Source organism: Chionomys nivalis, chromosome 20 (genome assembly GCF_950005125.1).
Source record: "Chionomys nivalis chromosome 20, mChiNiv1.1, whole genome shotgun sequence".
NCBI classification, from domain to species: Eukaryota; Metazoa; Chordata; class Mammalia; order Rodentia; family Cricetidae; genus Chionomys; species Chionomys nivalis.
This window is the reverse complement of record NC_080105.1, coordinates 56,426,486-56,452,594: the sequence shown is the minus strand read 5'-3', so window position 1 is coordinate 56,452,594 and position 26,109 is coordinate 56,426,486. Positions and strand designations below refer to the sequence as shown.

At 49.4% G+C, this 26,109-nt stretch overlaps 1 protein-coding gene across 1 annotated transcript in view; it reads left to right on the top strand.

The window, feature by feature from the left end:
* The window catches only part of Tex29 (testis expressed 29), a 131,818-nt gene that overhangs the window by 741 nt on the left and 104,968 nt on the right, over positions 1-26,109 (top strand). The window contains exons 2-4 of the mRNA XM_057752357.1: positions 3,154-3,264; positions 9,305-9,374; positions 10,352-10,518. Of these exons, the coding sequence (XP_057608340.1) occupies positions 3,154-3,264; positions 9,305-9,374; positions 10,352-10,518 (348 nt within the window). The remainder of the gene's footprint in view (positions 1-3,153; positions 3,265-9,304; positions 9,375-10,351; positions 10,519-26,109) is intronic.

Here is a 26,109-nt window from a genome sequence, read left to right as displayed (position 1 = left end):
CAGGACTGAGCTCGCCCCATAGGCCTGGAGTTTAGTGGGAGGCTCAGCCACGGTGGGGTTGGGGAGGCACTCTGTCACGCTGGAGCCGGGCACCTCTGCAGGCAGAAGACTCCTAAGAGGACTATTTGTGATTTCTGACTCAGAACAAGCAAGATAAGGCAGACTGGGAGCACAGAAAGCAGCAGAAACAGCTGGGCCAACTCTTGTATGCTTGGCTAGGATTGAGTGTCCTTCCCCTCACCACCCCCCCCTTGCCCCGTGCGCATGCGCCCAGTCCAGTGGGAAAGCAGTAGCTAGAAGAAAGGAGAGAACCTTGTCCTTAAGGTCCTCATGAGCAGCCCTGCTAATGGCCCTGAGCCTCGGGGAGCTATCTGGATGGGGTGGGGATCAGGACCCACCCACTTCTTCAAGGGGTTTCCAGAACCCTTGGGTATTGGTCCTGAATACATAAGCTTGGGGCTGGGACGGCCCACTCCAGGTGTGTGGGGTCAGGCGAGAAGTGGTTTCAGGTACAGGGAAGCTGTGCTCTGGGGGAGTAGGCTGTCTTAGGGGTGCAGGCCGGTCTATCTATGAACTGTTGAGCTGCATGCAGGGAATGATCCCACTTGGCGTCTTGCTTTCCTGGTGTTTCCAAGCTGTGGATCTAAGCAGTCCTTTACCAGATACCAGCTTTCCTGGGCCACCGGGCTGAGGTGGATACAGGTTCATCATACCCCTCGTACCACACATCCCTCAGGAAATGATCGCTGTAGCTCTACGTGTTGTATACATGTGGATTGCATCACGGATAGCAAATAGGGTGTGTATGGCTAACAAACCCGAATCAGCTTCAGGGAGCCAGCCTGCCCTGGGTCACAAGCTCAAGAGCTTAGCAATGGAGTTGTCTGGCTGCACAGGCGGAAGGGGAGGACCAGGTTCAGGTGAGAGTCTGGGCACAGAATAGACACCGAACCCACAGGACACCAACTGAGTCGGCCACATCAACAGCAGGGAGAGAAGCTGGCAGGTGGGGTTTCTCAGCCTGTCAGTCCTTGACACACACACTGATGTCAGTTGACGGGTCAGTGGGCCACGGTCACTGTAGTGTAGGGTGTCATCTTCATCATGGGGTGCAGGAGAGGAAGTTATACCCTTTCCTGGGTCTGGTGTATCCTGTAAGCTCATGGGCCTAGTTCCCTGCTGTCTCAAGTTCACCCCAGTGAGGTTTTGGAGTGACGCTTTCTCTATTCTGAGTCTTTTATCAGTGTACACTGCATGGGTGGAGCTAGACAGTTTGGTGGTGTTCACGTCTCTACCCAGGGACAGAGCCATCTTTCATTCTAAGAATGGAGTCAAAGTTTCTTGTAAATCGGAGTCTCTCGGGGCAAGGTGGTCTGAGAAAACAGTTATACAATATGAAGTAACTTAGAACAGACCACAGATTGCTCACCTCAGCTCTGGGGGCTCTGTGTACCTTCCAGCTGCCCTGCTGGGTGTGAGTCCCCCCTCCCCTTCCCCAGGCACAGATTTTCTTTCCTCAGGTGGCAGGTGGTCCACAGCCATCTTCTCGGCTATTCAAGGCATCGTGAACTTTGTGGTTTCTCAGTGCACTCCAGGCTCTCTGCATGCTTGGTGGCCGGGTTCCGTCCTGTCCAGCAAGGTTCCATAGGCTTTGTGCATGGTTGTCCAAAAGGGGTAGAATGAGCGAGTGGAGATCAGCTTCCCTGAGACAGGCCAGACAGAGGCTGCCTCCAGAGCTCCCAGTCACATGGGGCAGGGAAGGGGCTTTGAGCCCTGGCCAGAGGCTAGGCTGCTGGATCAGGCTTAGCTTTTGTCTGCCTGTTAAGCCTGACCTCCTGTTGCCTGAGAGTTGATCTACATATTCAATTAATGTTGCTTCCTTCCATGTTGCCATGACGATGAAATTGTTTCTGTAAATGGCAAAGCTCTGTGTCTGCGTCATCTATGTCCCTTCTTGGAGGCCTGTGGCAAGTCTCGTGGATCCAAATGACTTGTGCTGCCGCTTCCCGAGTGGCTGAATCAGGGACACCGTGTCCGCAGAGAGAACAAGATGACCTTCCATGTCCCCAGTCCCCTGAGAGTTCAGCTCTGTGTACAGGAAGTGGCCTCTGGCGTCTGTGCCTGTAACTTCTAACCAAGGAGACACCGTGGTGATAGCATTTTGCATGTGTTCATGTATGTACATGCAAGCGCATGGGTGCACAGACACTATGAGACATCCTGTGCTTGGGTCTCACCAGTTCAGCTGGACTAGCTGGCTAGTTAGCCCCAGAATCCTCCTGTCCTGTGTCCCCAATGTGGGGCTAGTTCCTCCAGCCTTGGGTTGGTGATGTACCCCTGCCCTCGGTCTGGACAGAATCCTCTGTGTGGCTTGTTTTCCATTTGGTTCAGTCAGCTGCCTCCGCCACTGAAGCGCCACATTTCCCAAGTCAAAATCAGTTTGTGATGGAATAGTTGCTCTGGCTCCTTCCTTCAACCTCCTTACAGTACAGGTTACTGTTTTCCCTTTCGGGGGGGAAAGGGCCCAGAATTCTCACTCAGCTTTTGCTCTTTTATTGTTTTCTTTAAGGTTTAGTTTAGTTCTGCTTGTGTGTTTGTGTCTGTGTGTGTCTGTGTGGTGGAGCTGGACTTAGAGGCCAGAGGTGTCAGAGCCTCTGGAGCTGGACTTAGAGGCGGTATGAGCTGTCCCTGCCCCGAGTGCTGGGAACCTAACTTGAGGAGTGGGAACACCTTTAACATCTGAGGACCCTCCTCCAGCCCGCAGTGTATGTTCCTTTAGATTCAGCTTCTAAATCCGGGCACAATCGTCAACCCACGCTGCTAGGTATGGCCACGCTGTGGCTCAGTGTGCATATGGAACATGGCAACCGGGCTGCCCCAGTGGTCTCGTGTTAGCCCATGTGCCTGGCATGGCCCTGCTGAGATGTCTTATCATCCTCATCACAGAGGCCTCTGCACTGTGCTCGGTAATTAACTTTATATTATTTTGCCCAGAAATTTTAATTCGCATCCTCGTTTCAAAGAGAGATTTGCATGATGAACAACAGGAGTAAGGAAACGTCAGTTAATCTGGCAGACTCCCCCCCCCCCACTGCCCCCATCCCCCTCCATCGTGTTTCCTGCCAAGTCAGCGCTGTTGTCTGTGCCTTGCAGTGTGTGACATCCCTCTCTATGACATCTGTGACTACAACATCAGCAGGGACCGGTGCAAAGAGCTCGGGTGCTGTTTCTATAAGGGTGTCTGCTACGAGAAAGCTATTCCCGGTGAGTATGGGGGGACCACACACCTGACGCAGTCCTAGCCACTGTCCATTGTCTGTGTCACGCCCCACCCATCACCGTCCAGCCGGCTGGAGATTCACTGACTGCTGGCTGCTCTGCTCTGTGCTGAGTGTCAGGGGGCCTCTCACACTCTCTTTCCTAGAAAAGGGTGGGCTTGGGAAGGCTGGGTACAGGACCGTCCCTGCTAAGACAGCTGAGGGACAAAGGGTGCTGCTGGCCACAGACAGCTGAGAGTTTGATCAGGCAAGGACTGTGGTGTCCAACCAGGGATGGCGGGGACAGCTGAGAGATGCTACGTGATTGGGTTTCTCCAGAGATCATTTTAGTGCCACAATGGAACACAATGCAGTCCTGAGATTGGGCCTAGGCTGTCCGAGGAGCTGTAGAGCTGGCTTGTCACTGTGTCCTTCCTGAAGAGCCATGTCTAGACATACCAGGTAGACGCAGACAGGAAGGGACAGTGGAGTCCTAGAGAACCAGGTGTAGTAGTGAAAGCTCTGTACACTCTGCCTCTTGGGTATAGTCTCACGTGCCAGGACGTCTGAACTTTGAGAATTTTCCAAAGTAATGTCTCCAAACCGTCATTAAATTCCACTTGGGGGCTCATGTATTTCCTTACTCTGCTTATAGCTTTCAGAAGGGCAATCATGGAAGCAGTGTGGTTTCCATCCACTCTTAGTTTCCATCAGAGAAGAGGGCGGACACTCTGAGGCCAGAAGACCACACTGGCCATGCAGTGGGGACTGCTGGGAACCTTGGTGTGCTGGCCACCTGCCCATTCCCTATGCATAGTGCCGCTTGCTCTCAGGGCCCCGCCCTCATGCTCTTTCTCCTCCTTCTACAGGGGAACTGGGTCCCTTGAGACAGAGCTGTGTCCCATTCCCTGGGTACAAGACCTGGGAAGTCAGGGGATAGTGACCAATGGGACCTGCCAGATCTGCTGCCCCCTACTGGCTCCCCAGGAAAAGAACTGGAGAAGGGCAGACAGGGCCACACCCACTTACGGCAGTGTCATGCAGGCTGAGCAGGTTACAGGGAAACCCAACTTCTCCCAAAGAGGCCACAAAGAACAAAAGGATTTGGTGTTTGCCCTGCTGGAATTTCATCTTGGTTGGGCCTGGTCATTTACTGATACCCAGATTATTCTGTTTAGGGTGGGACATATTGTTCTATGCTGTTGTATGTTGGGAGTATGTAACTTGCTTTTTATTTTATAGGCGCTCACAGTGAAGAGATTGCCTTGAGTCCCAAATGAGTTGTGGACTTTAGACTTTAAGCTGTTACAGTTTTTAGATGGTGGGGCCTTTTGAGGTTGGGTTGTGTTTTGCTTTCTGAGGTGAACCCCGAGACTTCGGGGAAAAGACGTGGAAGGTTATGATTTAAGTGCTGGGTGTGGGTATCGAGTCGACAAGTGGAATTGTGACGGTCTGTCTCAACTTTCAACTTGATGAGCCCTTGAGTCATCTGGGCATGCTTGTGGGGATAGTCTCGAGACTATCCTACGTTAGTGAGGATGGAGAGAGAGAGACACGCACACTGTGGGTGAGCTGAGCACAGCGTTCATCACCTTCTGCTTCCTGGATGTGGATGCAGCACAGCCAGCCTCTGCCTCCTGGACTTCCTGCCGTGGCCAACCGAAGCCTAGAGCTGTGAGCTGGAAGAAATCCTTGCTCCCTTAAGTTGCCCTTGTCAGGGTGTTTGTCAGAGAGCAACAGGAAGGCGACTAAGAGCACTTCTGCAAATGAGTGTGTCTGGAAAATTCTACGTTCAGAGCTCCTCAGAAGCCTGAGAAGCGAGCATCCAGTTGACATTTAAGAAGTGTGTTCAGTTGTTTCCATGTGAGCATATGGGGAACACTCAATTTCTAGTCTGAGCCAAGAGCTGTAGTGGTGATCTCAGTTGCTACAGACCCCAGTGAAATGGAAACTCAACAGTGAGACATGGGGAGCAGATCCTTCAAGGTAGATCCCTCCCTAGAGATGTACCCAGACCATCACTGCTTTATCTGCAGTATTCTCTGGACAGTTTCCCAGCAGATTTTTATGATGATACTGGTGCTTTTGTGAATATGACTGTGTGCCATGTGTGCCACCCACACACTCCCTTAAACTGGAGCCATCACCAGCCAGTCATGCGAGAACAAGCCATGGTCCCTGTAGTATCTTTGTTGTGGGTCTCCTTTATGAACCCAGAAAACAGCACAGGCTCTCAGGGGCTTCTGTGGGTCAGAGCCACAACGTTATCTCGTGGCAACAGATATGGACCCTCTGTCCATCTTTTCCATGATAGCAAGTGAGTGTGTGGGCCCTGCTCTTCCTCAGCTTCTGACTTCTTCCAAGTTGAGAGGTGGGGCCATCTGTAGGAAGATTCTGGGCAGTGAGCCCTACATTTGGGTTCTCACTGTGCCCTCAAATTATTTTTCATTTCTCTGACATCTTTCTCATTCACGGCGGCACATGAACCTTTGTACTGTGTAAGTTGTGGGATTCAGTGACAGGGTATTATGAGTTCTTTGTGCATATAATTCCCTGTTATGAAAACCTTTCACCAACTTCTTCAATAGGCTGGCTTGAAGTGCACATTGTGTTATGGCATAATCTGTATTATTAAGAATATGAACTTGGGGAATTAGCATTAGATCTTTCAAAACGAACAGGGAGCGAGAAGGGAAGACTTGCCTTCCTTCTTCAGTCTTGATTTAGGGCACATTATTTAATATGTCATTTTTCCTAAGTATTTGACTTTCAGTTTCTTCATGGGACTTGCTGAGCTGATTTCAAAACTTTTGTTAAATGTACTTGGGAGACGTGACTAAGTTGTTCCCTCAGGAAAATAACCCTTTCTTCTGCTCTTGCTGTCTGGGGAGAGCCGTCACAATATATGACTGTGACAAGCCACCCATGTGGCATCTGCTGTGCGGAGGGACTCACAGAGTCCTGCCTCTGGCTTTTGCTAGCTTGACAGCGGGGACAAGCGATTACCACTGCACGTGGGAGGTGCTGGTACTGAAACACAAAAACATGTGTGCAATGCTCACATGTGGTTTTGAATTTGTCACTCTCAAAGACGCTGGGATTCAAGAATTTGTGGCGTTTTGTCTTAAGGCCCCTAACTCACTCATAAACACCTTTTCTTTCATTTGGTTCTATGTACTCAACATCATGATGAGGGCACTTTCCTTGTGGAGCCCCACGGCCTTCTTTATACTGTAATTCCATTACACTGTAGTAAGTTGCTCTCCCCCCCAAAACAGAGAGGCTCAAACCAACAGCTCACAGACTTCACTGGGATTGGGTGATACAGGCAACATAGCACACATGACTATGTCACCATAGCGCCCACAACTACGTCACCATAGCACCCACAACTGTGTCACCATAGCGCCCATGACTATGTAACCATAGCTCCCACAACTACATCACCATAGCACCCACGACTGTGTCACCATAGGGCCCATGTCTATGTCACCATAATCTTGGTCATTCAATTTGAAATCTTTGCTTCTCATAAGACTGGCAGAGCCAGATTTTGGTGTCTGCCATGGAAAACCACTTCTCCCAGTCACAAGGATTGCTTGAGTATCCTTACAGTACACTGGAGGAAACCAGGGAGATACCATAGAGTCGTTCAGCCCAGCCCTGGTTACCACTGCTGTCCTTCAGTCACAGGTCAGCCATACTCCCCGTGGGACTGTTTCTCTGGACTGTAGAGTTCAGGAAGTGGGAGCACAGTCGGACATCCCAGAGTCGCTGTGCAAGTCTGGGCATCAAAAGGAAAGCGTTTGTTCCTTCCTCAGCCTGGCTTGGGAGCTCTCAGTGATAAGTCGTCATTTAAAGAAACAAGCCAACCCGGGGGTTTCAGGTCCCATGCCCTCCCTCCAGCTCCTCCCAGGTGAAGTTTTAGTTTTGGGGTCACTCAGTGGGCATCAGGCATGCATTTGGTATATATACACACATGTAGGCAAAGCACTTATAGAAAAGAAATCTTCAAAATGTCTGGGTTTCCTTAAAAAGTCTGCAGTCTCTTAACTGTGATTGTCTGTAAAGTAAAAACAAAACAAAACCGAGTTAAGTACTGTTTATTCCAGAAGAACCATGGCATAGGAACATTCAAACTTAAGCATAACCAAGATCAAGATTTTACAGTTCGGTGTTTGGTATCTACCAAGAGCTCACTGGTGATATTTTGGCGCCAGAGGCTATGGGCAGCAGCCATACCTCCCCAGCTTTGCCATCTCCAGAACACACCATCTGCTGTGTGTGTTTAGGCTAGCTACACTCTTCAGTTGTTCTTGGTGGACTTCAGATGGTCCTGGGGTCTCCACTGCCAACTGAGGCACCTTCAGCAATGGCCTTTCTTGGCTTCTCTTCAGGGACTCTGACCCTGTCACTTTACCAGACCTCAGCTGTTTTCCATCACTCCCTTAATCTTGCATCTTTCATGCCTTCAAAAAGTAACATGTAGGTAACTTTTCCACCCTGTCCAGTTCAGCTTCCAGCTTGAGATGTAGCCTTGGCCTTCTTAGATGTTAACTTCTAAGTGTCGATTTGGAGGAAATGCTTTCCATGGTCCCAAAGACAATGCCTCCGTGGTGCTGATCTCTTCTTATGAACCACAGCTGACTTTCTATCATTAGCCTGACCAGCAACCACAGATGGTGCCTATAGAGTGTCTGAATCCTCACAAGCCAGGCCTCCAATGTCCGTGTTTCTCTCAGCCAGGCCTCCCCTGTTGCTGCTACACTCAGCATTATTTTCCAAGGCCTCACAACAACAGCTCTTTAATCTCTGAATACTCATTGGATTTTGTAGCCCAAAGTTCCAAAACCTTCCACAATCCTCTAACAAAATAGTCCAAAGGCATAAAAAGCCGCACGGTCAGGTCCATCACAGCAACATACCACTTACGGCCTGGTACCAGTTTCTGTTCTAATGTCTTTTCTATTAATGCGATAAAACATGTTTTCCAAAAGCAACTTAGAGAAGGAAAGGGTTCCTTTGACTTCCACTTCCAGGCCACAATCCATCATTCGGGGAAATTTACGGCAGGAACCTAGAGGCTGGAACCGTGGAGGAATACTGCTTTGTTGGCTCATACAGGCTTATACACTACTGTATTTACACAGCCCAAGACCGCTTTCCCAGTGACTAGAACCTGCCACGGTTGCCTGGGTCCCTCGCAGACATGCCCACAGACCACCTTGATAAAGACGACTGCTAAGTTAAGGCTCCTGAGGCATTCCTAGGCTGTGCCAAGTTGACAGCGGATGCTGACTAGGGCAAGAGTCTTTGTAGGTGTGATTGTAAGAGGCTGTCACACTAGGGCAAGACGACCCCTAATTCAACAGGCCCGATGTCCTCAGAAGAGTGGGGGCAGACAAACACAGAGGGGCTGGAGATCACCAGAAACCATCAAAAGCCACAGTGAAGTGGACTGAGGACTCCTGGAGCCTTCAGTGAGGGTCAGGCCTGGTGGTGCCTTTGTTTTCACTTGTGACTCTAGACCTGTATAGAAACAAACACCCACTGGTCTAGGACCCCTGTTGCGGAAATGATTGTCTTTGAAGGATGCCACATCTAGCAGAGTTCTTTCTGGCTGGTTAGGAACACCTAAAAGTCATTTACAAGGAGGTAAAGGTAGGGGCTTGAAGCAAGTCTTATCCCTTGCTTTGGGTGTGGCCAGCAGGACTGTTTCTTTCCCCTGACTTAATGGAAAACAGAATAGAGAAGAGAAGGACGTAATCACTAAAGTATCAACAATAGTGGGACCTCTGTGGCACACGTGTGCTGAGAACTTTACTCTCTCGTGACCCCACAAAGGGGGTGTGTATGGTTCAGGAGCAAGGGGGGCTCTTCCTGACTGAGACTTCATGGCTTTGGCACCCACTGTGGGGGCAGGTCAGGCTGAAGAGCTCAGGGACTATGTCATTACCAGCTGCAGCACCCTGAGGCAATGGGCTAATGGGCTGGTGGGGTGACGGTGACCCTCCCCCCTCCCCCTCCCCCTCCCGACTGCCTCACAGTTTACGTGCAGATCTTCTCCGCCCTGATTGTGCTCATTGGAGGCATCTTCACCATCACCATCATCTACAGGTGCGTCCTCTCAGTTCTTCTGCCGGGGAGGAGTGGTCTGGGGCAGGCGTGTGATTCCTGATGCCACTCCCTCTCTCAGCCTGACTCCCTACCCAACTTGCTGCTCTGGTACATCTCCTCTTAGTGAGAAAACTGACTCCCCAGCATTCGGGGGTGTTTGAGACCCCAGGAGCAGTACTGAGCTCACTGGCTTTGTCAGCCCCTGCAGCCAAAGATCCTGGGAGCATCTCCTGCTGGAGTGTGCAGGGACAGCAAGCACCCAGGAGGTCCCAGGGCTCAGGCTAAGGGCTAACTGGGCTCAGCATTGTCCTTAAGCACTGTTGAGACCAAGCAGCTAACACTGTCAACCTAAAGGAGAAAGGGCTTATCTGGGCTCACAGCTTGAGGGCCGGTGCTGCCAACAGGTGAGGTGGTTCTTACCTCCTCGATGAATCTAATCTTGAAGTTCTATCAGATATGCCCTGCCGCTTATCTTTTTAGTGATTCAAGATTCTGTCATGTAGATAATATTAACCACCGTAAGTCCCTGCCGTGATGCTTTAAACCCTGGGCCGAGTAAGTCTGTGTACTGTAACAGTGTTTGGGTGTGTCGGAGAGACACCGTTTCTGTCATCGTCCCGGAGACTGTGACGCCCTAAACCGCACAGCTGGTCTCTGTCTGCAGGGCAGGGCTGGTGTTCAATTCAGCATGCACCTCTGGTGCGCCTGCTGCTATTGAGGCTCTGCCCTGTGATTGGCACAGAGCCATGGAGAGGATTTGCATGCCTCACCCAGCAACTGCTCCAGCCTTTCCTCTGGCCGGCACAGCCTGCCTTGCATCAAGCACAGTGTGTACTTCCTTCCCGGGCTTTGCCTTAGAGAGACTGAACCGAGACCATGGAGCAAAGCATGCGGACCTTGTCATAGAGCCTCAGTCCTGGGTGGGTGGAGCTTTCTGTCTCTAGCTGCTTGGCTGTGAGCAAGGCTGGCTTCTCCAGGATCATACAGGAGAATAGAAGAGAGACAGAGATCTTCACGGAAACCCCACCATCAGTTAACATCTCCAGGAAGGAGTCTGAGCAGCTTTCTACTCAAGAACCGGTGTCGCTCAAACTTTCCCTTCCAAGTGGCTCCTCCAAGAAGGGCACTGAGAGCCAAATGGAAGGTAGGCTCCTGTAGACTGAGTCTGTCTCTGTCCTTGTGGTCTTCCTTTTGCATGTGCTCAGTGTCTCTGATGGCCCCCAACAATAACGGCAAACACTGTTTTAGCCTGGGCAGGATTCCAATGTACCCAACTGTAGAAGGCCGGGGTTCCTCTTCCCTCCCCCACTGCGGTTGGCAAGTATCAGGGCATGCCCTAAGGACAGTCTAGTAATACTTGCAGGTTTATCAAGGTCCTTCCTCGGGGCCAGTGCAGGGTGAGCGTGGCCGCTGGTGGCGAGGCAGAGGCTGAAACGGGACAGTATCTCGCTGCTTGCTCTGTTTCACGGGAGGCAGAGTCATGGGCTTGCCAGAGACTCTCAGGAGGCTGTGCAGACCTCTTGCTGCTTTTCCCAGGTCAGGTTAGAGAAAAGGATGCCCCAAACATGGCATCTTGTGGCATGTGGGACAAAAAGGGCTGCCTCACCTGACCTTTAGCCTCATGGGTTTGGCTTCGTGGAAGTCCCCGGGGAAAGTGGGACCAGAGGGCCTTGATGCTAGTCTGTGTACCCAAGACTGCCTGTAGCGCACAGGTTAATCTTTTCCTTGGTGCCTTCTGCGTTGAGACAGTGGATATGAAGACTTCTTACTGAGGCTTCAGTCCCCATGATGTCTGGGGAACAAGGGCAGTACAGGCTGGGACAATGCCTGCTGTATGTTTACTCTAAGCCCTTTGATAAAATCTCCTAAGGGTGCTGAGAGCCCCATCAGAGAAACACTCCCATCTCCCCGTCATCTAGCGGCGCTGACACTGTCAGAACACGAGGAGACGGAGGAGTAAAGAACACAAGGAGGCAGCGTTGTGAGAATGTCGGCTACATCCCCCAGTGGACACCTTTAGTGCGTGACCGAGTGACTGCCTGTAAGGAAAAGAATAAAGGTATTTTGAGCGTTGTTTCTTGCTCTCTGCTGCCCCATTCCTAGCCATGCTTCCTCTTAGGAGAAAGAGCATGCCTTTGGGTACAGGCAGGACCTAGAGTTTGGTTTCCAACACCCTGCCTGTCACGAACACCGAGACTACTAGACAAGGACACTGTGCTAGCACAGATGGGCCACATAGTCCCCTTTGCAGAAGACAGATTCAGGGCATCTATGATAGCCCAGTGAAGCATTCTGAGGATCAGAGAAGTCTTCAGGGGAGGAGACAGTCTTGTCGCTGATGCTCCAGCTCAGAGTATCCTTTGAATGCTCTTGTGGGGTAGCTGGCTGGAAAGCCCTCCATCTTGGGCAGTGGGCTCTTCTCCTTGGAAATGAGCAGCATCTATGGAGCTAGGGCTATGGGCTTTGAAGAGATGCACACAGGACAGACAGATAGACAGACCAGACCCAGGGTTCCTGGAGGGTCACTTTGCTGAAAAGTCAGGATGAAAGCCCCTGGATACCCTCAGGTATCTCTTGACTGTGAGTGTGGAGGCTGCCCTCCGTTCCGTAGAGGCTTCTGCGGGGGCTGAGGCAGAGGGGCTTCTGCTGGCCCTTAGTTCTCACTGTAGTACCTGGTTGGTCTTGTCCCTTGGGTGTCCAGCATACTTTTGGAAAGGGGCACATATTCTAGGCTTTGCCGATTGCAAGGTCTCTGTCATCCAAGACTGCTACAGCACAAGGATGAACCCAAACAAGTGCACCAAGGATATGTCACGATCCAGGGACTCTGTCGGGAATGCAGGCCATAGGTTGGACTTGGGGGCCTGTGATGTGGGAAGCTGAGGTCCCTTTTGGTCAAGGACCAGTGTGGTCTGTAGGGCACCACCTTCCCTGGTACAGTATTTGTTGGAAGAAGTTCCAACTCTTTCTGTATTGTTGCCACAGAAGTGACACTTTGGCTTAGGGTAAACCTACATAATTCTTAGCAGCTGCTCCGCCATTATGAGGGGCCAATCACAAGTCCCCTTTGTGGTGACCCCTCTCTGCTAGAGCACTGCCTATGCCCAGATCACTTGTGTAGTTCTTAGTTGGAATCACGGACTTGCACAGATGAGCAGGCACTGTTCAAAGATGTGCCTGTCAGTCAGCTGGGGCCACCTCCCCTGGGAGGTGTCTCTGGTATGTGTTGAATGTTAAAAGGGTTTTCCCACTTTAGGTCCCAGAAGACCCACTGCCCCTTCCATAGCACACTGGGGACCAGTGTAGTGAGGATGGAGGGATGGGGTTGAGGGGCCAGGGACCCTGGGGGCAAGGTGGGCCTAGCTTAGCTCACATGGGAAGGTGGTCAGTGGGTGGCCCTGCGAAGGACGGCCTGCTGTGGTCTGATGAATGATGTGTGCTCTGCCAGTGGGAGGGGGTGGATTCCACCTTCTCTGGAGTGTCTGGATGGAGTGTGGTAAGGGCAGCCTCCACCCGAGGTAGATGGAGGAGGCCACAGCGAGCGTCAATTAGAACTCCTGAGATGCCTGAGGTCCTGGGCAGGAGTCAGGGTGCTGGTTCTCACTGCCAGCTAGCAGGGTGTGAAAACTAAATTTGTCAATTTGATGCGATCTGGAATCCCTGAAGAGCTAAGGCCTGGGGCACATCTGTGAAGAATTGTCTAGATGATGTCAACTAAGCAAGACCATCTACCCTGGATGGGGGAACATCAGCATCCTATTGGCTGGGGACGGATCTACTGAATAAGGAGGAGAAAGCTTCCTAACTGTGGATACAGTGGAACCAGCTACCTCAAACGCCTGCCACTGGGACCTCCCACCATGATGGACTGCACCCTCAAACCATGAGCCAGAGTAAGCCCCTTTGTCTTTAGTCGGTCTTTCTAGGGTGTCTGGTCTTCGAGGCAAGGTAAGGAATCATACACGTAGGTGGTCTGAGCGTGAGCCTGTAAGTCAGTGAGCGAGCCAGCAAGCAGCCTTCCTCCACAGTTTCTGCTTCAGTTCCTACCCTGACCGCCCCTAAAGGATGGACAGTCAGGGTAGGCAGTATAAGCCAAATATGCCCCACTCCAAGTTGCTTTTGGCCATGGTGTCTCTCACAGCAATGGAAAAGTAATGAGGACACACAAGCTCCTCTGGATACCTCCTCCCCAGATTCGGGAAGTCCCAGCCTCCTCCAGATACCCTCACCAGACACGGGAAGTCTCAGCTCCCAGAACTGCAAGAAATAAATATTTTACTTCATGTGTATGGGTGTTTTGTGCATCTCATGCATGCTTGGTATCTGCAGAGGCCAGAAGAGGGCATTAGACTCCCTGGAGCTGGAGTTACAGATAGTTAGAAGCCACCATGTGGGTTCTGGGCAGTGAACTCGGGTCCTCTGGAAGAGCAGCCGGTGCTCTTAACCACTGAGCCATATCTACAACCGAAGAAATAAATTTCCTCAAAAATCACTGATCTCTACTTTTTCTGGTACACAACACAGACACGGGTCATTAGGATGACAGGGATATGAACAGATGACTTCTATCATTCTCTTTTCTGAAGTCTTTGTATTTCACAAATCTATTTTTCTGACGGAATAGCTACTTAAGAAACCACGTGGCCCCTATAAGTGGCCCCTATAACAAGCATATCCCATCTGGTTTTGACAGTTGATGCTTCCTTTCAACAAAGTTGAGTTCAAATTACCCTTTCCACATGGGTAGGAGAAATAAGGGTGAGGTGTGCTCCCCACAGAGAAGGGCCATGAACATCCCACACCCCCCCCCCATGGACCACCTGAGAAAGTCACACCATTGGCCCAGGCACTGTGAGCAGGCAGGAGGCACACCTGTTCTTCAGGTGATGAGAGTGACTAGTCTGAGCTGAGGAATTCCACACCACAAAATGAATACTGCGATCCCAGGAAACTGCAAAGCACATCAGCAGTGGAGCTGACCACACAGCGGCTGATGGTTAGATACACTGGGTTAAACAGGACAATCACACTCCCCTGTGGTTTGTCTTGGGCACATTTGGCTTATACTGCCTACCCTGACTGTCTGTCCTTTAGGGGCGGTCAGGGTAGGAACTGAAGCAGAAACTGTGGAGGAAGGCTGCTTGCTGGCTCGCTCACTGACTTACAGGCTCATGCTCAGACCACCTACTTAGCAGTGTTGTCACATGCAGTGAGCTGTGCTGTCCGACATCAACAGTCAATGAAGAAAGTCTCTCGCAGATGTAGCTTCAGGCCGATCTGGTCTGGGCAGTCTCTTCATTGCGACTTCCTCAGATGACCATAGGTTGTGCCAAATTGACTGCAAAAGCTAATGATGACTGACACTTTTGTAGCAATCACCCTGTGGGTCTGGCACTGACCCCTTGCGAAGGCGGGACCCCACGACTTGATCAGTGTTCTGTCAATGGTGTGTTTCTTTTGCACATGTGTGATATGTGTTTCTGTGTGCATACATGTGGAGAACAGACATCTTTGAATGTATCCCACTTATTTTTTGAGACAAGGACTCTCACTGACCCTGGGCTTTCTGATTCGGCTGGCCAGAGAGGTCCAGGGCTCCACCCGTGTCTGCCTCCCCAGTGAGGGCTTACAAACACATGCCAGCATGCCTGGGAAGCCACACTCTGGCCTTTATGCTTGCACACCAAGCTGTCTGCCTGCCAAGTCGTCTCCCCAGATCTTGGCCATGATGTTTTGGGGGGACATGCAAACCCTTGCAATCATAGGTTGGATTTTTTCCTCGTGGTATTTGAGCCTGTCTGACAGTAGATACTTATATTTTGCTGCAAAACAAAGAACTTGGCCTTAAAACAGACGCTAATAGGTGCAGTGTTTCTCTCTATGAAGTGCTTTGAAATCAGTGTTGACAAGCACAGCAAGTTGAATGTAAGAACCCTGTGTAAGGATACTTTTATGCTGTGTGAGTTGTAGTTTGATTTCCTTCATCCCCCAGAAAGAACATGACTCCAGGCCATAGGAAGACCTGGCCTCTGACCCAGCTCCTGGGAAGTGACCTCTAAATTCCCAAAAGTTTCCCCTATGACAGGAGTGTTTTCGGTGCCCTGAACAATTGTGCTAACAAATGACACTGACCAACCCAGAAGAGCACACATGGGACCTGAGTGTGGGAAATGTGAAACCAGACAATGCTCTTGACCTCAGGGAGGGCAGACTGTGCCACAGGGCCATGGGTCCACCCGTGGAGCAAAGGCAGTGACGCCCCAACAAGAGCGTGGTGATCCCTGTGGACAGTCCTGGGAGGGTGGGCCTGAGGAGGATGGGCATGACTGGGCTGATGTCAGAGGGCCAGGAACCCTGTCTACTCCGAAAGCAGCCCCCTGCTTCTGGGTAAGCAGCACAAGTGCCTGCAGAAAACCTCACACTGTGGTTCAGTTTTGTTCCATGCTGCAGTGTCTGCTGAGCCTTCACAATAGAGAAAGTTCTGGAAAACCCTCAGGGCAAGGAAACAATACTTCTGGCTACACAGTACCTGACAGATTATGTAATGAACCCATTGTCCTCATCTGTCTGGGAATGAAAACATTTATTCTGGCAGTAAGGTGGCGCACACTATAATCCCATCTTTTGATGAAGCGAAGAAAAGTTGGGTTATTTTTAGATAATGAACTTGCTTATCAGTCTGGATTTGGAGCAAGGATGTGGAGCCTGCCTCAGTATGGTGCAAAAAGCTCTGGATTCTTGGTCTAGGGCTATCAACATCTGAGGACCTATGCTTCCATGGATGGTTTTCAGGATTGCAAACAGATGAATTACCAAGAGGAATCTTTGTCTCTGGCCTTTGGAGTGGTCTTAGAGTTATATGTGGACATTTGCATGAAGGTCACTATGCCTGATGGCATTTATTTTTTGGGCTGTACAGGATGGAGGTCCTGTCAGTCTGCCAGGGAAGTTTCTGTGATTGGAGGGAGTTCTAAGTGAGTGGACAAGTGTGGAGCTATGCTACATGGTCCAGGCATGTACAGTACACATCAGCATGATGGAAGGAACTGGTACTTTGGGTGCCGTGGACAAGGTCATGTGGCCTCCTGGGGTCTGGATGTGGGAGCAGAGACTTGCTCTGGCCTGGTCACCAAGGGGAGTTTGGGGCAGCACCTGGTCAGCCCTTTTGGATGAAGGAAGGAAACCAGTGTTTCCAGTGTCTCTAGGCTGGAAACACAATGTTATCAGAGGGTGGGAAGCTCAGACAAGTATGCCAACAGAAATGTGACAGTAAAACTGTACACATGAGGTTTCAGATGGACTAGAGCAGGGGCATTTGTGTTGCCTTCTGGTAAAGAATTTGATTTGTCTATGTTTTGCCTATGTTCTTAAAACTGAGGGAGGCTGTGTTGAAAAGGAAGGAATTACAGACCATCAGAGCATCAGGCTGTGGTATGGGCATCACTGGTTACATTTAGCAAGGTTTGCAGTGAGAGTCGGGAGCTCAAAGCAAAGCAGGAAAATGTGCAAACCAGCTGGTTATGGAGAACGTTTAAGCTCATGGGCAGAAAGACCAGTACTGTTAAAAAGAAGCTGAGCAATGTACTCAAGGAAAGTGGGGAAGGAATTGGAAAGACTCTGCCTCCTTCAGGCTCCAGGGCATAAAACTGGATTTATCCGAAAGGCTTTCCTTCAAAAAGAAAAACTCCGCACCTTGTTCACACGAGGCCGCATAAGGAAGTATGTTCCTGGGTTCAGTCACCCAGGCATCTAAAGGCCACTGCATCTGTGCTCCAAGGTCTCAGCCACTGCCGGATGCTGTCCAAGCACTACATGGTGCTGACTTTTGTAGTCATGGAGAATGAAAAAATTACAGGGCTGGGATAGTGTCCATGCAATTATCATGAAGGAAATGTGAATTAAAACTTGGTGAAACACAACGTCATAACCAATGGTGTAGCCACACTGAAAAATAGATAATAGCAAATGTTGGCAAAAACGTGGAAGATCAATGTAAATGGACATTTTTCTTCCACCTGCCGATTTCCAAATAAGCACTCTGGGGCTTATATAATTATAAATGCTTGACCAATATCTTAGGCTTGTTACTAGCTAACTCTTGTACTTAAATTAACCCATATTTCTATCTATGCTTTGCCACGTGACTTGGTACCTTTTCCCAGTACAGCACACTCCTCTTTTACTGTCTCTGCATCTGGCTGGAGACTCCTGACTCCACCCTTCTCCTTCCCATCATTCTTAGTTTGGTTGCCCCACCTATACCTCCTGCCTGGCTACTGGCCTGTCAGTGTTTTATTAAACTGATTTGAGTGACAAATCTTTACAGTGTACAACAGGGTTATTCCGCAGCAGGTAAAACTCTCCTGCCTTGCTGCAGGGAACATAAATAGTAGAGTTGCTTTGAAAAATCATTTGACAGTCTTTAAAATGTTAACCACAGTCCATGCGTCTTAGTCTGCCCAAATGGCTACAAGAATGGTGGCCTGGGGGCTGGAATGCTGGCTCAGAGGTTAAGAGTACTGACTGCTCTTCCAGAGGTCCTGAGTTCAATTCCTGCAACCACATGGTGGTTCTTAACCATCTGTAATGAGATCTAGTGCCCTCTTCTGGCCTACAGGCACATATGCAGACAAAACAATGTATACATAATAAATAAATCAATCTTTTTTTTTTTTTTTTTTTTTTTTTTTTTTTAGAATGGTGACCTTAAACAGCGGAAATGTATTCTCAATTCTCATGGTTTTGGAGTCTGAAGTTCATGATCATGACACCAGTGGATTTAGTGTTGATGGGATTCTGATTCCCAGTTCACAGACTGTTCTCCACCTCCTAATCATAAGGGGTGGGGAACCCTGAGAAGCCTGGATCTCACCATTACACCCCACCTTTGTGACCTAGCCACTTCTCAGCTCCTGAATCTCAGCACACTGAGATTTGGGTTTCAGTATACACATTACAAGGATAACAGATATGATGGATGCTACTGAATTAGAGCATTTCCACTGCTCAGCATTCCTAGGGTTGGAAATACACAGCATGCAAAGCCTAGGTGGATTGCTCTGGCTGATGTTCACCCCAGAAGCAGATGTGAGAGTGGGGAGCCATTAGGTGATGTGGCTGCCAAGTGGGCAAGCTGAGTGTGGGAAATGGCTATGAGGTGTGTACCTGGAGCTCTTAGATGGCAAGTTTAGAAGCAGAATTAGTATCCTGGTTGTATTATCAACAACTACTGAAAGCCAGTATCTGTTCTCAGCCTTTCAAGCTAACCTTGATCATGCCATCCTTGTCCATGACACTTCTTGCTTTTCCTCTAGCTGCTTTACTACTTCATTTCCGGGGTTGGCTCTGGCTCATGTCACCAGTATCCCTCTGTCCCTTCCTGTCTCTCTCCTTTCTTCCCTCCTTCCCTCTATTTCTTCCTTTGTTTCTTTCCTTCTTTCTTTATCCTTCCTCATTATCTTCTCATTTGTCATCCTCATCACCATCATCACTATCATTATTGTCACATCATTCCATCATCATTATCACCATCATCACCATCATTCCATCATCATCATCATCATCATCATCACCATCATATCATTCCATCATCATCATCACCATCATCACATCATTCCATCATCATTATCACCATCATCACCATCATTCCATCATCATCATCATCATTCCATCATCATCATCATCATCATTCCATCATCATCATCATCATTCCATCATCATCATCACATCATTCCATCATCATCAACATCACCATCATCACATCATTCCATCATCATCATCACCATCATCACCATCATTCCATCATCATCATCATCACCATCATATCATTCCATCATCATCATCATCACCATCATCACATCATTCCATCATCATCATCATCATCACATCATTCCATCATCATCATCATCATCATCATCATCATCATCATCACCATCACATCATCATTGTCACCATCATCATCACATCATCATTGTCACCATCATCATCACCATCACATCATCATCATCATCGCCATCACATCATCATCATCACATCATCATTGTCATCATCGTCATCATCATCATCGTATCACTGTCATCATTATCATCATCATCATCATCATTGTCATTATCATAACATCGTCATTGTCATCATCACATCACCATCGTCATCGCATCATCATCATATCATAATGTCACCATTATCATTACATCATCCTCACCACATCATCCTCATCACATCACCAACATCACATCATCATTGTGTCACCATTACATCATCATCATATCACATCATCATCCTCATCACATCATAATCATCACATCATTATCGTCACATCACTATCATCACATCATCATCACATCATAATCACATTATCGTCACATCACTATCATCACATCATTTTCGCATTATCATCACATCATCTTCACATCATCACATTATCATGGACACTCATGCCATGGTGACCATGTGTCACAGGAGGGTTATGTGGCGCTGGTGCTATCTCTGTGGGTTCTGGACATTGGACTCCTATCGCCAGGTTTGTGTGGCAAGCACCTTTATTCATGCAGCCATCTTGCCGACTGCCCTATTCCTGTTGTTCTTATGTTGGAGCCTGCCTTCAGCAGCCTGGGAATGTAGAGGGTGTCCCCTCCTAACTCCTCGGCACTGGTACTGTTGTCATGGTTTGCCATAACTGTGCTGACCAGCCTGCTGCCCCGGAGGAAGGCCCCTGCCCATTGCCGCAGCCCTGCTCTTCAGCTCTGAGGGTCTTCCCCGCCCTCCGCCCTTGGCTTTCTAATCAGTCATTTATCTCTCCTGTTTCAAATGAATCCCCAGCGTTGCTTTATTTAAGCTGTGTGCTGCTTGCTTTGATGGCAGATGTGCACTGCTTCTTGCCTGGCCTTCTTAAAGGGCCAATCACCATGGTAACCACATTACCGAGAACTGCTTTGTCTCCCTCAAATACCCTTCAGAGAAAGGTCATTCTGTATTAACGTCTCCAGCAAAGCCAGCCATGCTCTCAGCTCCGGGCCTCTCATCCCTGTGTGCTGTTCTGGGCCTGTGTTTTCTGTCATGTCATTTCAGAGAACTCAAAACAGAGTGGAATATTGCAAACGGAAAGACTCTGACGCTCAAAGGGGCACATGAGCAGCCGGGTGAAAAGGAAAGGCCTCTTTGGCTGTGATCCTTACAGGGAAAGCTTTTTTGGCTCCTAGTTCTGCTGGCTGTTGCCCTGTCCCCTGTGTGAAGTGAGATGGGGACACCCAGCTGTCATCGAGGTCAGAGGCTGACCTCAAAGGGCAGGGAGGTTGCAGAGGCCCCAGCTCACAGCACTGCTCCAAGCATGGCTGACTGTAGGTATCGGGACCTCTGGCCCTGTGGGGTCAACAGTGGGGTGTTCCTTTGTTTCCTTTGAACCTCTATGGCTCTGATGGAGCCTTTCCTTGGCCACGGGGTTCTGTCCTTCAGAATGAGAGACACTGGGCTGCTTGGCCCTTTGCTTCTTTTTCTGGCAGGAAAGAGGCAGAGGCCTTCAGGCCTGGCAGATTTTTCTAACTATGTGAGCCCAGGAGCCTCCTGTCCTGTCCAGAACTGCCCTGTGTTACCCCTGCCCACTGCCCTCTGTGTGAGCACAGTGGGACAGCACACAGTCCATCCCCACCCTTGCCCTCTGTCCTTTGTGTGTGCACAGTGGGACAGCACACGGTCCATCCCCACCCTGCCCTCTGCCCTCTGTGTGTGCACAGTGGGACAGCACACAGTCCATCCCCACCCTTGCCCTCTGTCCTTTGTGTGTGCACAGTGGGACAGCACACAGTCCATCCCCACCCTGCCCTCTGCCCTCTGTGTGTGCACAGTGGGACAGCACACAGTTCATCCCCACCCTTGCCCTCTGTCCTTTGTGTGTGCACAGTGGGACAGCACACAGTCCATCCCCACCCTGCCCTCTGTGTGTGCACAGTGGGACAGCACACAGTCCATCCCCACCTTTGCCCTCTGTTCTTTGTGTGTGCACAGTGGGACAGCACACAGTCCATCCCCACCCTGCCCTCTGCCCTCTGTGTGTGCACAGTGGGACAGTACACAGTCCATCCCCACCCTTGCCCTCTGTCCTTTGTGTCTGCACAGTGGGACAGCACACAGTCCATCCCCACCCTGCCCTCTGCCCTCTGTGTGTGCACAGTGGGACAGCACACAGTCCATCCCCACCTTTGCCCTCTGTTCTTTGTGTGTGCACAGTGGGACAGCACACAGTCCCATCCCAACCCCTGCCCTCTGTCCTTTGTGTGGGCACAGTGGGACAACACACCGTCCCATTCCAACCCCTGCCCTCTATCCTTTGTGTGTGCACAGTGTGACCACAGGCAATCCTGTTCCCACCTCTGCTTCTGACCCTTCCACAGGAGATGACTGTGACCACATGCAGTTTCTATAGTTCTCTGTCACAGTACAGGCCTGTCCCACCCTGTCCCAACCTGTCCATCATGTGAGAGTTAGCTCCTCACTCCCGAGCTGTCCTTGAGTAGCCACTTAGTGCCTGTTGTCCCCAAATGTCTTCCTCATGTGCTATTCCGTGTGGACTAGTTGAAGGCCATGCGTTGTGTTCTGTATGACGTGTCTCTCTATTTCCTGTGATCCAATAGGGTGCCTCAGCAGCATGGGGCTCCCTAGGTCTGGACTGTGTCACTTGCTCTCGCGGTTAGATTTGGGGTGAGGGCGCCTCATGGGTGGAGTCCTACGCCTCTGTCTCACTGTGGTGAGGACATGGGACCTCTTCTTAAATGCGATCATTTGGGTAGGACGGGTGCCAGAGTTCTGCCGGAAAAATTTTTTGTTTCCTTTTGAAGTAACAAGGGTTCTATGGAATGCTGGGGTGAGCCGTGTAAACAGCCTGACCAGAGATTTCAACCCCAGCCTTCGAGTCTGCAGAATAGAGCTGTTCTTTTCCTCTGGCCGTTTCTATAAAGAACGACATTTCCACTGGGCGTGGTGGCACAGATCCACAATCCCAGCACTTGGGAGGCTGAGGCAGGGGAATGATGGGCGTGAGGCCAGCTTGGGGCATAAAGCAAGTTCCTCACCAGACTAGGGTCATAAGGTCATAGCTAAGGTCCTCTCACACAAAAAGAAAAGAAAAAGGAAGAACACCCACCACCACCACCACCAGATTGAAAACAAAGCAAAACAAAAGGGTTCATTACGGATTCAAGGGTTTCCTACCCAGTGCTCATGCCCCACTTCCCACATTGTTCTTCTTGATGATGGAATTGTCTCGAGTGCCCACAGAGCCTCTTCAATCAGCATGCCTAGTGCGATGCCCTCAGTCCTAGATGAAGCTCCCCTTTCTCTTAGAAAGCCCACTTAAGCTGCTCCGGTTGGCCCCACAGAGACCAGGAAGGAGCCTACTTGCTAAGCAGCCCTGAAGCCTTTAGTGGAAATGTACTTACAAGAAGCCAGGACCCTGGGATGCTGGTTTCTGCTGGGGGATGCTGCTTCTGTGAATGGAATGTCAGAACAGCAAGTGTTGTGTCCTTACTGACTGTTCCCTGGAAGCCCAGTCTATCGACTTACCGCCCCTTTTCTTCTTTACTGTTGGTGCCTGGTGTTAGTGTGTTTCACCTGTTCTCAGCACAGGTTGATTCTGGGAATTGAACCCAGCTCCTCTGTAAAAGCGGCAAGTGTTCTCTGCTGCCCCCTCTCTCTAGCCCCAAAGAAATTACTTTCTAAAGTATGTATGTGCATTTCTTATTTAACTCTGTTTGTATGGAAGGGCACTAACATGTAGATATATATTATATTTAAATGTATAATTTATAAATAAATATATATATTTAAATTTGTACTTTGCTTTAACGTAAAAATGCACTCTGGAATTACTGTTGATTCAATATCGTCTTATGGATGTATTCACTTGTTATGACTGCAGTCCCCTGTCTGTGGCCAGTCTGTTGTATTAGCAGGCTGGCTAAGGGTAGGCCCTTGGGTACAATCCGCCTACATCTGTGGAGATGTTTTTCAGGACTGTGTCTTAGAAGCCAGTCCCTGGGCCAAAGGGAATGTTACTTTTCTAGAGTTTTCAGTCTATGGGGGGCTTTGGTGACAGATCGGAACCAGGGGCCAGGCTAAAAGTTTTCAAAGCTGCTGGCTGCGACGGCTGAGCCCCACTGCTTAGAGGCTCAGGGCCTCCAACATAACAGCAACGTATGGGAAGCAAGAGAACCCCTGGGCCCATGAGAGGCATTTCCCATCTGAACAGGTTCAGTACGTACATTCTTTGGCAACTATGAAAACCTTTCGTGAGATATTAAATCATCATTTCCCACCCCATCCAACACGACATACGAGGCTTTGACCAGGGGGCTTGCCCACAGATCTGTGGTCAGATTTTTCATTTTTTCTCCCAAGCTGGTAAGGGAGACGTGGCATCTATGAGGGACGCTAAACATCTTTTTCACATAGCAGATCCCTTTTCTATGCTGATTCATGAGCCCTATCTATGTGTGTGCCTGTTTCCTGTTGGCTTTTTAACTTGTTGGCGCTTCTGTTTTAAACAGTAGTTTGTATGTTAACTTTCATATGTGAGAGACAATGCAATGTTTTCTGCCCATCTCCCTTCTTGTCTGACTTGTTGACTGTTTTTCTGAAGATAGAGGTATCTTAAGTCCCCCTCCAGGACGGTAGAGTTGAGGAACCTGTGGGACCCGTGTAGGAGCTAGCCCAAAGGCGAGGTAGCTACTCCCTCCTGAAAGTGAGCACTCTGATCTTAGCATTGTCCTGTCTCTGCTGTGGCCACCTGGCCTGCAGGGCTGGTTTCTTGTTTCCATGTGTTTTCTCTCTGTATAAGTTGGTATCTTTATATCAGGATTCATCTAGTCTCCAATACTTGGTTATTCACTTATGTATCGATGTCAGTATGGACTCTTGGATATATATTGTATTGTATTAATGGTTATGCCAGTGTTATCTGCACAGGCATTCTGGTTGCTCAGCTCTAGAGTTCTTTCCTGAGGGTTCTCAGGAGCATCCTGCATCTTCTTCTGCCTCTTCCTATCTGTGTCCTTCCTTCTGGTTCTACAAGATGTACATATTCTTCATTCTTGCTCTAACCTGGAACCTGCTGTGTCTTAAGGAACCCTTGTGTTGTAGGGTAGTGTTAAAATCCAGTCTGGTCTTGGTGTGCCCATGGGGGCTGAGGTGACCTCTAAACCCTCAGTACCTCCAAAGTTGCCTCCTTTCCTTCAGGGCATAGTATTTTTTTTTCTTACTTCCCCTTTCCCATTATGTATGCATTAAGACAGCCTGTAGTGGAAGACTCCAGGAATTTAGAAAGAAACAGACATCAATCCATACCACATATCAGTGAATCATTATAATTATTATATATACTTATCTCATTATATACTCTATCTATCTATCTATCTATCTATCTATCTATCTATCCTTTCAATAATCCCTTGTTTGTCTTGCTTTTCTTCCTCAAGCAATGCTGAACAAAAGGTGTCAACAGAGAAATTGGAAGTCTCTGGGCTTGGAAGTCTATTGTATCCTGGTTCTTCTCTGTAGCTTGGTGAACAGGATGAGGATGGCAGGGTTGTCCTCTGAAGAAACTCTCTGGGGACTTCCACCATTGAGGACAGTTGCTCCTCTTTTCTCACCCCATCTGACCATGCCAGACAATGATGAAGGCCCTAGGGACCTTGCAGAGTAGCCTGCAGAGCTGCCTATTAAAGATGCAGGGAGGTGGGGGCCACTAGCTGTGCCCTGCCCCTCCACACGCAGCAGGCAATAACTTAAGACATGCTTCTTGATTGACATATGGAGAGAACTGTATCCTCATGGCCGTCTATCTCCTTGAACTCATGAAATGATCAGTCTAAAGCCAAAGGAAGCTGGTCTGACAAAGTGATGTGCAGAGACTGAGGGTAACGAGGATGTGCGCTGGAGTTGCCGATGCATTCAGGTTTTGTACCTGTTAGTTATGGGAGGACACACATCTTATTTGAACTCTGGCTGGCCTGGGCCAGTTTCTGTTCCTCTGAGAATACTGGATCCTGGTCACCGAGGGAGATGACTCTTCCTAGAGAAGGCTCTTCAGTGCCCCCTCTGTTTTTCCCCTGCTTCCCTAGGAAGTCTTTGCTCATGGCCAAGGTCAGCTTCTGGCTTGGCACACAAGACTCAGGAAGCCATGTGGTGCCCAGGGTCCTAGCATAGGGCACAGAGTGGCTTCAGCTCCTGCTGCAAATGGAGCTGTACTTGGTTTGGGATGGGAGGCCAGGGCAGGGTGCTCAGGGGGAGAGGCAGTACCTTCTCAAAATGGATGGCAAACTTCTTAGGTTTGTTCCACGATACTCTCTATGGTTTTCTATCTTTGTTACTCATTTTCCTGGTGACTTTGATCATCTCTAGCCTCCTCATGGAATGTATTTTTCCCCCACACTTTCTTTTTCTGTTTTCCAAATGTGAGCCAAAGTTCCCAGAAGAAGCCACACCCACTGTTGCAGATTCTACAGGGCTGATGGATCAGAACCTCATGGTGATGGAGAACTTCAGGTTCAGAGAAGGATTGTCTCATGCCATTGTTAGTCCTTTTCATAGTCACCCATTCCCTGTCGTATGCCACCTTTGGGGCGACTTCTGCTGCCTCCTAGCTACCATTCCAGGGTAGGGGGCGTGTGGATTAGGAACATTAGGTAGGAGGAACGGAGATATGAAACACAGAGAACAGGATGTACCAGGAGGTGAATACTGAATC